At 40.0% G+C, this 12408-nt stretch overlaps 1 protein-coding gene across 3 annotated transcripts; it reads right to left on the reverse strand.

The window, feature by feature from the left end:
- Positions 1-10080, reverse strand: LOC110047052 (uncharacterized). 3 transcript variants are annotated; one of them, XM_020752784.2, is made up of 6 exons: positions 9827-10080; positions 7547-7705; positions 7119-7244; positions 3434-3532; positions 2170-2217; positions 1-1590 (listed from the first exon to the last, which is right to left on the reverse strand). In XM_020752784.2, exons 1-6 carry the CDS (start codon positions 9921-9923, stop codon positions 1433-1435), a joined length of 687 nt encoding a protein of 228 aa, XP_020608443.2. In that variant the 5' UTR covers positions 9924-10080; the 3' UTR covers positions 1-1432. The 3 variants fall into 3 exon arrangements, with proteins under 3 accessions (XP_020608443.2, XP_020608441.2, XP_020608445.2); XM_020752782.2 differs by having other exon boundaries at positions 3434-3556; positions 9827-10077; XM_020752786.2 differs by having other exon boundaries at positions 3434-3556; positions 7598-7705; positions 9827-10072.
- Positions 10081-12408: the final 2328 nt, after the last annotated feature.

The following is a 12408-nucleotide window of genomic DNA, read 5'->3' on the forward strand; positions in this document are numbered from 1 at the left end:
TTGTTCAGCTCATTAAATCTTTTAATAAGTGACGTTCCCGTTGCCGTTGCCGTCGTGGTTTTCTTAAACTTCCTATTCTAAGGTTCAACACACCATGAAATTATCACAACTTGGTTTTATAAATTAACATAAAGGGGCAGATTCCGACGGCACAAATATCAAACCTTTCAATTTGATTTATGATCTTTTTCATTCCTCGTCATATTACCTTCAGGGCGGAAAAACGTAATAAGCATGCGCGATCGTGTAAGCACGTTTTTCCGCTTGAACATACCACCTATTCTATTACGTTACCAGTCCTAGTTAATATAGCGAGATAGAATTCCACATCTAGCTCTCCCTTACCGGAAGATTTCGTATAATAATTCAGAAATTCTACTCACATATAGAGATATCGAGTTTAATTTTGTTCTATGATAATCTAATATATCACGTTCAACTTTTGCAAAAGAATTTCTTGCTCGTTTTTGTGGAACCAGTAATTTGGTTGGACATCTCCTCAGGAGAGTCTGGCCACGTGAAAAGAGGCAGTATCCCCTGCTGTGGCTCACACCAGTACAAAACTTTTCACTTGCGTTGGTCGCCATTTTGATTTGCAACAAATATTGTTTGTAAGGAAAACCCGGAACTTACGAGGGTACAATAATTTTTTGTTCCGTGTAAAATGAAACATCTTGCGCTATAATTTACTGATCAAATCATAGAACCGCGGGTTCGTTCTAAACGGAATCCGTAGTCGAAAGTTTATATGATTTCCACACAGTTATCTTTAAACCTCTTGACCCTGAATCTTACAGTAATAAAGTTGTCTAGAAAACAGCCCTAAGAAAATACGCGCGCTGATTGGTTAAAAATCGTGTTCCTATAACTCGATGGAAACACAGAACTAGCACAAGCTGTTGACGTAATGATGGCAGGAGCAAAGAGGATTTACATTTTGATGATCAAAGTAAACAAGCTGTTTTTCTTTTCTTCGTCGCGGTGTTTTCGTGAAAGTCTGGGAGAACTCGAAAAAGCTGTGGAAACACTCGCCGCATTTCTCGTTCTCCCAAACTTCCACTCGTGTTTCTATAGCTCGATAGAGACACGGTACATGTTTTCTATTTCTTAAATAATAATTACTAAATTTCACAATCTACAGTTCTCAATAAATTTTAGTAACGGGATCTCCTACACCAAGATTTCTACTTTATGCGCTTTTTTAAAATACTTTGTGATCGACTCAATTTTTACAGAAATTATTTCAATATCAGAGTCCGGAGTTTACGATTTCCTTGGTCGACTTGGTCTGGTTGCTCAACTTCAAAATAGCAGCCAAAACGTTTGAAAACCCAAGTTCGTATCCGAAACTAATAGACCTCTTGCCTAACACTCTTCATTAATACTTCGGAAATAGCCTGCTTCATATACGTCCCAATTTTAATTTTTATTCTTAGTCATTTAAGAACTCTGAAATCGTCATAGCCAAGAGGATGGATGCCAAAACAAAATCGTTATGGAGACCGGAGCCCAATGCAACACCACTGTTTCCATCGGGTTCATCTTTGACCGTTGTCGGCTGGGTATCATTCTTGGTAGTTTGTGGGTTTGCTGGAAGTATTCGAAAAAATAACAAGCAGTTTAATTGTTGTTAGTGGTAGAATTGATCCAACACATTTTCATAAAGTTTAAGGTTATAAAATGAAATCAGCCACATGGTGTTAGATCTAATGAAAAAAATAACTGAATTGAATGAATGAATGAATGAATGAATGAATGAATGAATGAATGAATGAATGAAAGAGTTGACGAACTAACGAGCGAACGAAAGAATGAACGAACGAACAAACGAGTCAACGAACGAACGAACAAACGAACAAACGAACAAGTTAACGAGCGAAAGAAAGAATGAACGAACGAATGAAAAAACGAACGAACGAACAAACGAACAAACGAGTAAACGAACGTAAGAACAAAGGAACAAAAGAACGAACAAACGGGCGAGCGAGCGAACGAGCAAACAAAGGAATGAATAAATGAATGAATGAATGAATGAATGAATGAATGAAACGTTTTTATTATCAAACACAATTCTGGCAGACAGACATGCAATACTCGTTAACTAGTCCCCTGTTCAACTATATTCCACATTATTTATTAAAACGTAGTAAATGATAACATTATACAAACCGGTTGTGGGTGGTAAAGTAGGAAGAACTGCCTCCGTACAATTTGGTTCTGAAATAAAGAACATGTAAATTTAAGCTGTTAGAGTTACCTTATACGTAACAAAGTTTGAGGTTTGGCTTTAATTTTTAATTGTATTTAGTCAACAAAAGAGCTTCTACGCTACATTTATGCGCAAGGTTTGAATACATTACGCCATGCCCGTGTTCTTATTCGTCCCTAATCTAATGCTGTAAATGCTTATTACACTTATACAATATTTTCCAACACTTTCGGGCGCTTTCCATTCGACCAAAAATTCTTGTTTGATTTCCAGAAAATTTCCAGTTTTGAGTGGAACTGTTGAATGGCCCGCGTCTGGGAAATTTAATAATTCAGATTTTCCGCAAACTTTGGCAGGAAATTTCTGTACTATTTGCTCCCGTTTCAAAGCAGATCGAAATGGAATGCGGCCTTCGTTCTAGGTTCAGTCTCCAGCCGTGGGTGTTTCGGTGCGCCTGCATCTCCATCGCGGCGCACCGAAACACCCACGGCTGGGCGGACTGAGCCTACCTTCGATCCCGGAGGAAGAGGCCCGAAACACGAGGCTAAATAGGCTGTCAGTTTCACATGGAACCATGGCCGCTTTGCTGGAGTTTCCAGAAAATAAAATTTTCGCTACATATTATAAGAAAAAAGCCACTTTCTTGATCACGACTAGTTACGGAAATACGAAATATCTCTTCCTCTAGCTCTACTACTACGAGTATGGGACAAGCGGCTTGTGAAAATAATTACGTGTACGGTAACTGCCAGAAGAGTAAATCCAGTGGCGATAGAGCGGTTTTCAATTGACTGTCGTAAAACCAAAACTTGCCAATCACAAACGACAACGAAAGTAGCTGACGCGAAGCGCGGGAAAACGTGTGCGAACGATGCACGATTGGTTCTGGTTTTACTTCTCATTGCATGAAAAAGTGGTGCGAGTTTTTTTTAGCCAATTGTTGTACCGTAGCAATGCAAAACCATTAGGTCCTTTGCACGATCCGGTCACATAGTACGGATCGAATTAATTATGCTGGGACGCAAGTTACACAGTGGAACTTCCAAAACATAGGAACTCGGACCAGTCCAGCCCGACTTTCCTTTGTTTTGAAAGTCCCCCTGTGTAACTTGCGTCCCGGCTTAATTAATTCCGTACCATGTGACCGGGTCGTGCAAAGGGCCTATTACTTTCCAACACTCAATTGAAAACTGCTCTAAAGTACTGAGCTATAAAATATCCTACCTGGGCAAAATCCACAAGATTTCTTACAGTGTTCGACCATGTACGGGTCATGGCAAACCTTACCAGAGACATCGGGATCGATTGTGGTTTTGCATTGCCCTGATGGAATTTTATCATAACAAACTGTGAAATGAGACTGTATTAGTACATTTTCAAGGCTAAAATAATACATATCATCATTATGACTAGCTATTTCTTTCCTTTTTAATATAAACTCTTGCTATACTATATGTAAGAAAACAACATAAAATTAAAGCTCAAGTTCAAAAAAAAAGTTGTGTCATGAAGCACATCCTGATCGAAACATAGGGAACTCTTAAGTTATTCGGGTGGAAACATGCTGGTGTGTCATACGAATCACGCTAGCTTAATTCCAGTCATGCAACCAAGCCAAAAACAGCTAGTAAAAAGGAGTTTAAAAAGTAAATACAAACTTTTAAGACAGAACGATTGTTAATCCAGCTCACGCACCAAGCGATCACTAAACTACACACGCTTGTCCCCAGAGGCCGCGCTCCTTTTACATGTAATCGAGGTCCACAGGTTTACATATTAGTTGTATAACTAGTAAGTGCAACCCTCTTTAAATAAAGTTTGATTGATTGATTGATTGATTGGTCAGCACCAAGAATCGCGATCTCTGACCGGACTCAATTTTCTGAGCATACGCAGAGTATTCGTGTCGTGGTCCACGTTCTATAAATAGGGTTACGCCAAATTTTGTCATTTCACGTTGCTGTTTTGTCGAGAACGGAACAGAATGTACTAATAATTATAACGCACGCGAGCACAGCGTTTGTAATGCTCTAAATGTTTTGTTTAGCTCGTGACGGTCCCGTTGCCGTTGCCGTTGCAGTTTGCTTAGGGGTAGCCTGTGTCACAGCCGCCTCTCCCCGGAAAAAAAATCGGCGGCTGTGATACAGGCTACTTAGGGGGCTTTAGCATGACGACGGCGACGCCGACGACGACGACGCCGACGAAGACGCCTTCTAAAACGTGACTTTATATTTTACCTTCGAATGTCGCAACTGTGATGTATAGATCTGTTCAGAGCGCCGATCGGTCGAAAACTTGCTCTACGAAAGCCGAGGAGGGACTTCAGACTTCAGACTTCAGACTTCAGACTTCAGTCCTCAGTCCTCAGTCTTCAGTCGTAGACCGGATCTAATTCTATCCGGTGAAAGTGTTTTTTAAATCTGTCATCTTGCGTTGTCATGTTTCTTGTCGGAGCCTATAGTGTCCAAATGCGATGTTGACAACGAAATTGCCTAAATACCGCGAGAAAAATGGTTCGTTTTCCTATTATCACACGTGTATCCTCCATACTACGACAATTTACATGAAGACCAAGAGCGCTCAAATATAGCTGCTTTGCCTAATTTGAATAGCCTCGTTTTTGTGTTTTCAGACGCAGGTTTTTCACATGAAAAGAAGGCTTGGGATGTATAAAGTATTGTTATTCAAATATCATGTACATTTAGACTTTTTTGCAAAGTGTCTATGATCCTGTCGCTTCTTTATTGCTGGCTCCTCTCTTTCTAGACTGCGAGCAGTCTCTCTTTTCCTCGAAAGAACGCAAAACAAGTGAGCGTGTGAGCTTGACTGTGGGCGTGACGTGCGAGCGATGATACCGCGAGCCGCTAGTAGCGCGGGTCCCGCTCCTATATCACCGTTCGCAAGTCACGCTCGGACGCATACTTGTTTTGCGTTCTTCCCCACGAACTTTCGAGGAAAAGAGAGACTGCTTGCAGTCTAGAAAGAGAGGAGCGAGCAATAAGGAAGCGACAGGATCATAGACACTTTGCAAAAAAGTCTAAATGTACATGATATTTGAATAACAATACTTTATACATCCCAAGCCTTCTTTTTATGTGAAAAACCTGCGTCTGAAAACACAAAAACGAGGCTATTTAAATTATGCAAAGTGGCTATATTTGATGCTCTTGGTCTTCATGTAAATTGTCGTAGTATGGAGGATACACGTGTGATAATAGGAAAACGAACCATTTTTCTCGCGGTATTTAGGCAATTTCGTTGTTAACATCGTATTTGTACACTATAGGCTCCGACAAGAAACATGACAACGCAAGATGACAGATTTAAAAAACACTTTCACCGGATAGAATTAGATCCGGTCTACGACTGAAGTGTGAAGTGTGAAGTGTGAAGTGTGAAGTGTGAAGTGTGAAGTGTGAAGTGTGAAGTGTGAAGTGTGAAGTGTGAAGTGTGAAGTGTGAAGTCCGAAGTCCGAAGTCCGAAGTCCGAAGTCCGAAGTCCGAAGTCCGAAATCCGAAGTCTGAAGTCCCTCCTCGGCTTTCGTATTGCTCAGGATAAATATGCAATTACACCGTTCAATTCCAAAGGAAGATACGAAAAATTAACCAATACGGTCCATGTTCTCCAAAATACGTAGAACTTGGTCATTTCAAGTTGTTGTTTCACAGAGGACAGGCAAGAGATGTACCAAGATTCAAAACGCACGTGCAGAACCATTGTGCTGCTCATTAAACCTCTTGTTTGGATGGTGACGTTCTCTTGGGCGTGGCGGTCGTGGTTTGCTAAAGCTCCCTCTTGTTAGAACTGAGACGCCAGGTAGATGAGAGGTGGAATTAACTTAGTTCAATGGAGGAGCGACCCCGCCGGGACAAGCTCAAACGTTAAAAGTTTGCATTTATTTGTATCAATTGCAAGCACTTCTGCGACTGAGTGAAACAATAAACCTGTTTTTGTTCTTTGTTAAATGCTTAAATTGCCGTTACGAGAAGTTATAGCTTTCAATATGTTAAAGTTCACGACCACAAGGACAAATGGTGACAGTATTTTTTGTTTTAGGAATGATCTTTGCCTGGAAATGTGGTACAAATAATGTCCACAGTAATGTTCCTGTGTTATTCATGTGGATGAATAACATTTCTATTCACGATAAATCATGTTTAATGAAAAGTTAATTAAATACGCCCTGAAAATTTTGCAGATTAAAAAGGTCTCGTCCACACCACACCAGAGGAATTTCAAAACGAAGATTTCATTCTTAAAACGCATCACTGAATGTTTTCCGTCCACACTGCGCCGGAGAAATTTGAAAACGCAACAATCAGCGGTCATTTTGCATTTGTGTTTGAGGAAAACTCGGTCAAGGGAATCACATGACTATCGTGACGTCATCGTTTTCGAAAAGCTCTGTTTTCAAAATGTTTTCCGTCCACGCTAAAACGCACATTCCTCCGGTTTGAAGAGCGTTTTCGAAAAACTCCGTCGTCGTGACGGATTAGGGTGGACAGAAATCCTAACCGGAGCAATAAAGTTCTGTTTTCAAATAACTCCAGCGTAGTGTGGATGGTGCCTTAGTTCCATAAATTAATAATGAGCATACAAACTGCCGATGTACTTCCCGAAAAAACAAAATACAAAAGCAACATGGACGTCAAGTGAAGCTTGTGCAAAACTAGCTCCCACTTTTAACTTTACTCAGTTGTCGCTGGAGAGGTTTGAACATAGATGTAGTTGTGGTATATACGTCGATTGTAAACAAATTATAATTACTTTGTGATTTTTCAAGAGACCATTATCTTGGCTTTTTATATTGCAAACAGCAAAGAAATGGCAACATATTTCATTGCAGCCATTCACTACCAAGGTTAAAAAAGAGCTTCTTTACGATAATACATAAAGCTGTTTAACGTACCTGCTACGTTTATAGTTAGGTTATGTCCCTCTGCCACGCAAGTGATATTTTTGTTATCGCTTTTAGACACATCGATAATGGACAAAGTTGAAAAGAAGGCATGTGTCTGAGACCGGAATCTTACCCCTGTTAATAAATTAATAAAGAAATAAAACACAAGTTAAAATACATGAATACATGGATGGTAGTCTTAACAGATATAGAAATAAATGAGTAAAAAAATGAATAAAAAATAAACAAACAAACAAATAAATATGAGTGTTTTTAAATGTCAGGACTCAGAAAACTCTAGCAAATATGGCGACTTAAGAAAATCAGTTGAATCTACTTAACTTCCTGCTACTTAGCAAGAAGGCAGACTTCATACACGCTCAAACAGCGCTGCGAAGGATTGTGATTATGAAAAGCAAGGTATAGTAAACACTTGCATAATTGGCCGGCAATATGTTCTCGGTAGGGCTGTATGTACTTCGTCTGACCTTCAACGTTCTCTGATGTAGCTGTATATATCCACGTGACATTCCCAGGCTGATTGCACACTAGCGTTGCGTTACATCCGACCTGAGTGTTGTACGTAACGAAGGAACCTGTTAGAAAAAGGGAAACACTGCATTAACTCACTAAAGGTCTCTGAAAATTTCTTCAAAAGATTGTCGTTGACGTAAATAATAGCAGGTGAATGGCTATTTTCCCAGCAAAAACACACACACACAGAAAAAAAAAACAAACAAACAAAACAACAACAAAGAAAAAATATGCGAAGGAAATTCGATAGAACTCAAGACTTGGACAACAGACAAGAACTTAATCTTCAAAGGCGGTGGAAAAAAAGTCAATGGTGGTTTGAGACACTCGTTTGACAAAATACCCCGGATCCCTCAGGGTACAAAAATTTAAATAGTGTTGTAATTTTGCTATGATGACTGATAATTTTGATTTTATATTAGGAATGGAACGGATCCAACTACATCGATCCCGTCCCCCTCCGCCCCGCTCCGCCCCGCTCCGCCCCGCTCCGCCCCGCTCCGCCCCGGCCCCCATCCCATGCCTTTCGCGCAGCTGTTCGATAATATCCATGTTCAGCGCAAGTGTTAGCTTGTCCCTACAAAAGGCAAAAATGAGGTTATTCTGCTTTTCCCGGGTACCTCTGTGAAACTTACAAATTTACAATAGATTTTCACATTCATTACCCGTGCAATGTTGGAAAATTCGTTTCCAGAATTGGACTAGTGCGAACTAACGTTGAAATAACACATTTGGTCAGTTTATCACACATTGTAGTCACATTTCTTGATTCATTGGATGAAAGCTTACAGTTAATTCTGGACGTCAGTGTCAGCGACCAGCTTTTGACTGACCTGCTAAACATACACAGTGTACATACAGACACAATTAATCTGCAACGATTATTGAATATGTCTCGATTTAGCCCCACCCAACAGTAGGTAAGACACACGTAAAACAATCATTGGATTGCATTTTGTGATTTCCGGACCTCAGCTTCTGTTGTTTCGGCTGATAACATTAACCCTGACGTTGATTATTCTAGATCCATATCACCAAAAACCTCATCTAATAATCGTTAAGAGGCCGGTATTTGCGAAGTTGAGATTTAAAGTACGAGTATCAATATTGTCTGAACTAGGTAATTGGATTTGTCGCAAAATAGATATAACGGTTTCAATTAGGAAACTGGTTTTCCTGTTACTTAATAGTTTCATAAGCGAATTATAAACTTGAAGGAGAACAATTTCAACGTTGACAACGTAATTAAAACCGATCATTAAAACTTCTGGCATGAACTTGGACATTGTAACAATATCCACACGAGAAACGTACAGTTAGCATATGGTATATTATTACATGATGTCAGGTTTGACAAATGATGCTTCTTTCACGAGGCATAAATTAAAATAGGAAAAAGAAATCCGTTTGTCGCATAAATTAGTGTTCATTGACATTGTACCGGCTCACAAGAGAACTAAGGCTCTACTTGAACTATACTTAATCCATCGACCTGTAAGAGGAATTTACTAGTTGATCGCACCTAGTGCATTAAGGGGTTAAGAATGTGTCTTGTGACAAAAACGGGGATTTTCAGGGTTTCACTTGAAATGAAAACAAAGCGAAGTCAGGAAAAGCTGTTCCCAATATAAAAACTGAGCATATTCCGGTCACCAACATGGTCTTCTCGAGCATTTTCCGAAAGTGATTAGTGCTCGCCTGCTTTGCGAAATTGGCTTTTCACGCAAGGCTATATTTTGGCGAGGCGGCTTTGCTTAAGCGAGCGGAGGATTTCAAATCATGCAGATTATTTGCTAATGGCTTGTCTGTCCTCAAAATGTCACGATATCATCATGATCAACGCTAGCTTTTAGTTCTTGATCAAGAAGTGGGTGTGAAAGTAAAACATGTAATCCTAAAGACGTTGAGCTATCCCCCAGAAGTTAACTGAACAGAACACGCACACTTTTAAGCTGTTTGTTACTAAATGTTACATTAATTTCAATTTGACTGTGCCGGTTGGCTTTGATATTCGTGGATTGAAGCACAGTTCGCTATTGTGTAAAACATCTGTAGAAAGGCTGAACAAATATTTGCCTTTGTATTATCGAGCACAGTTGTCTCAAAAGATCAAAGACTGCAATCAACACAAACCACATATAAATCGCGTAAAACACACAGCTGAAAGTCGAATATTGACTCACCTTCACCAAATGCAAATGAAATCAAAACAACGACCACAGAAAGGAAGAGCTCATTATTTGCTTTGGCCATCATCGATAGAGCTGATGATTTAAGCATTTCCGCAGTGTTAAAATGTGATGACACAATGCGGGTTTCGAAGCATACCCTTCAACTTGTCAGACACATTTGGAAGCTAATGAAAACACACCGAATGACGAAGATATTGACGACAAGAGCTATTTTCACGCATGTGTCATTGCTCCACAATGGGGAACTTTCAGGGTCATTGAATTATCTACGAGATCTTTTGTTCGTCTGTTCTTACGTATATCGTGATCTTAAACTTACACCGTAATCTGTGATGCGCAATCATTTCAAAGAATGGATTAAAGTTATAGAAAACAATACTCACTTTTGACACTTTTATATTTCAACTTGTTAAAAAAGCTCAGTGACGAGCTGCGGCCTTAGTATGCCAAAAGTATGAAAAATACACAAAGATAATAACAAAAGAGCCATAAATGAGGATTTATTTTTGTCTAGCGTGAAAGCAACTATGATTTTTTTTTAATTATATGACCAGACGACTACCATCAAGGATCAGTAGTTTTCAATGGAAAATGTCTTTGGGTTTTACGCCCTCTGTTGTTACTGAATCATTCACTTGGACTTTGTAATAATATTCTTGACCAGCCAATCGTTGAAACAGTACTACGTAAAAACAAGGGATACAGCTCCCTCAGCATGCCAAAAGAAACAAACAAAAGCAAAGCTTTAACAAACGAGCCCCCTCCCCCCCATCCCACTGATCAAACGAAATTTCTACCATCGTTAAATATAAAGCCGCTAGGCCTTCTCACTCCTTTCAGTATTCACACCCAGTCTTATGTTTCTGTTTGTTTCTCTGGGGTAGGCGGAGAATTTCGCAATACTGCGTGAAATTGAAAAATTCTTTGCGGGATGTGACGCACAAGATAACAATGGAGGTTATTTTTTTTTTCAATTGTGGCAAAGACCAGACTCGAGCGGGCGGTGGAGATCAAACCTAATGGACGCACGCAGAATGAAAACAATTCCAAAAAGCTCAAAACTTTGCCGGATTATAGGTCTAGGTGAGTTTTTTGTTAGAAAAATATTTCTGACTACAATCACATTTTTTGTAAGTGATGACGACGGCTTGACAACTCAAATGTCAGTATTCATCGGTACACCCAGCCCAAGACTTAGGTTTCTCCCCCAAAAATTGCCCATTTTTTTCTTGCTTTCCCACCGAATGAACAGAAGAACACATTTAAATGATGTTCAAATGTAGTGGTAAAAGTAAGTTATATAACCAACGAATTTGAATGATTGCTTGGCAATTTAACTTCAAACAAAATGTTTTAAGAATTGTTTATTTTTCTGATTATTTACCGATTTCAGGGAAACAAAACATAGGTCCGCAATGCGTACACGTGATGTGACTAACGAGTCATTCCGGTTATTCTCTAGCCTACGTGTAGCCGTACCCACCCCCCGAGGAAAAACGGAGGTCTTTCTTTTAGTAGTGGAAACCCGCAGAACGATAACTCGCCGAAATCGCGTTAGATCGGCCCGAGGAGCTGGCAAACAACAAAGAATACAACACAGCAACAGGGTAAGTAGATTTTATTCACAAAATATATGAATAATTGGCTTTTCAAGCAAAGCCGTTGCATACCCATACAAACCTTTATAAATTCAAACCGTTGTAACACAACACCTCCATATGCTGCAAGGCGGGAGTCATGTTTCGCGTGGTCAAATTCGGTCGTTATGTAATAAGACAAGCAATAAACTGCAAGGCTGATACTACGTGAAAAATGTTTCGAGACACCAACATGACAAGAACCGATAAAGTAGGATCGCAACAGTGGACAGCTGTTTCGCCCTTCTTGGGGCTCGTCAGCACTGTGTAGCGAAGATATGTAACGCCAGCCCAACAGCCAACGCACATAAATTGCAAAATGACCCGTGCACTACATCAAGTTCCCTATTTTGAACTCACTTGCGCCCCGAAACACGCGTTGCCACATCACATGTTTCGGGGCGCAAGGAGACAAAGTGTCAAGATTGGTGTTTCGAAAAGCAAAAGAATAAATGTGGCTGGACAAGGTCAGCCTAAACATTTAAACATTCAAACGTATGGCCAGTACCATGCTTAAAAAACGCAGCGTATCGGATCTAAAAAGGGATCAGTTTTTGTTTCTGGGCAACCGACCTCGGTTCTGAAAAACTGTCCTCGGAAAAAAATCTGTCCTCGGTTACAGAATGTACGGTCGGTAAACTGTCCTCGGTTGTTGTCCACGTAACGTCCACGGTATTAACCGAGCCTGGGATTCACGAACCGACTTCATTTTATAAACCGTACAGGGTTGCCTTTATCCGACCTCGGTTTTGTGTTGTTTCATAACCGTGCTCGGTTTCCAGATTACGTCCACGGTGATAACCGCCGACCCTACAGAATACACAAACCGTATTCGGTTTTGATTTTACATTAAACCGAGCTCGGTTGCCCAGAAACAAAAACTGATCCCTTTATTGAAACACGTTTCGCCTAAGAACTAAGTAAGCTCGATCAAAA

The sequence above is a fragment of the Orbicella faveolata genome, unplaced genomic scaffold (assembly GCF_042242905.1).
Source record: "Orbicella faveolata isolate gen_17 unplaced genomic scaffold, um_ofav_v1 contig_1, whole genome shotgun sequence".
In the NCBI taxonomy this organism is placed as follows: Eukaryota; Metazoa; Cnidaria; class Anthozoa; order Scleractinia; family Merulinidae; genus Orbicella; species Orbicella faveolata.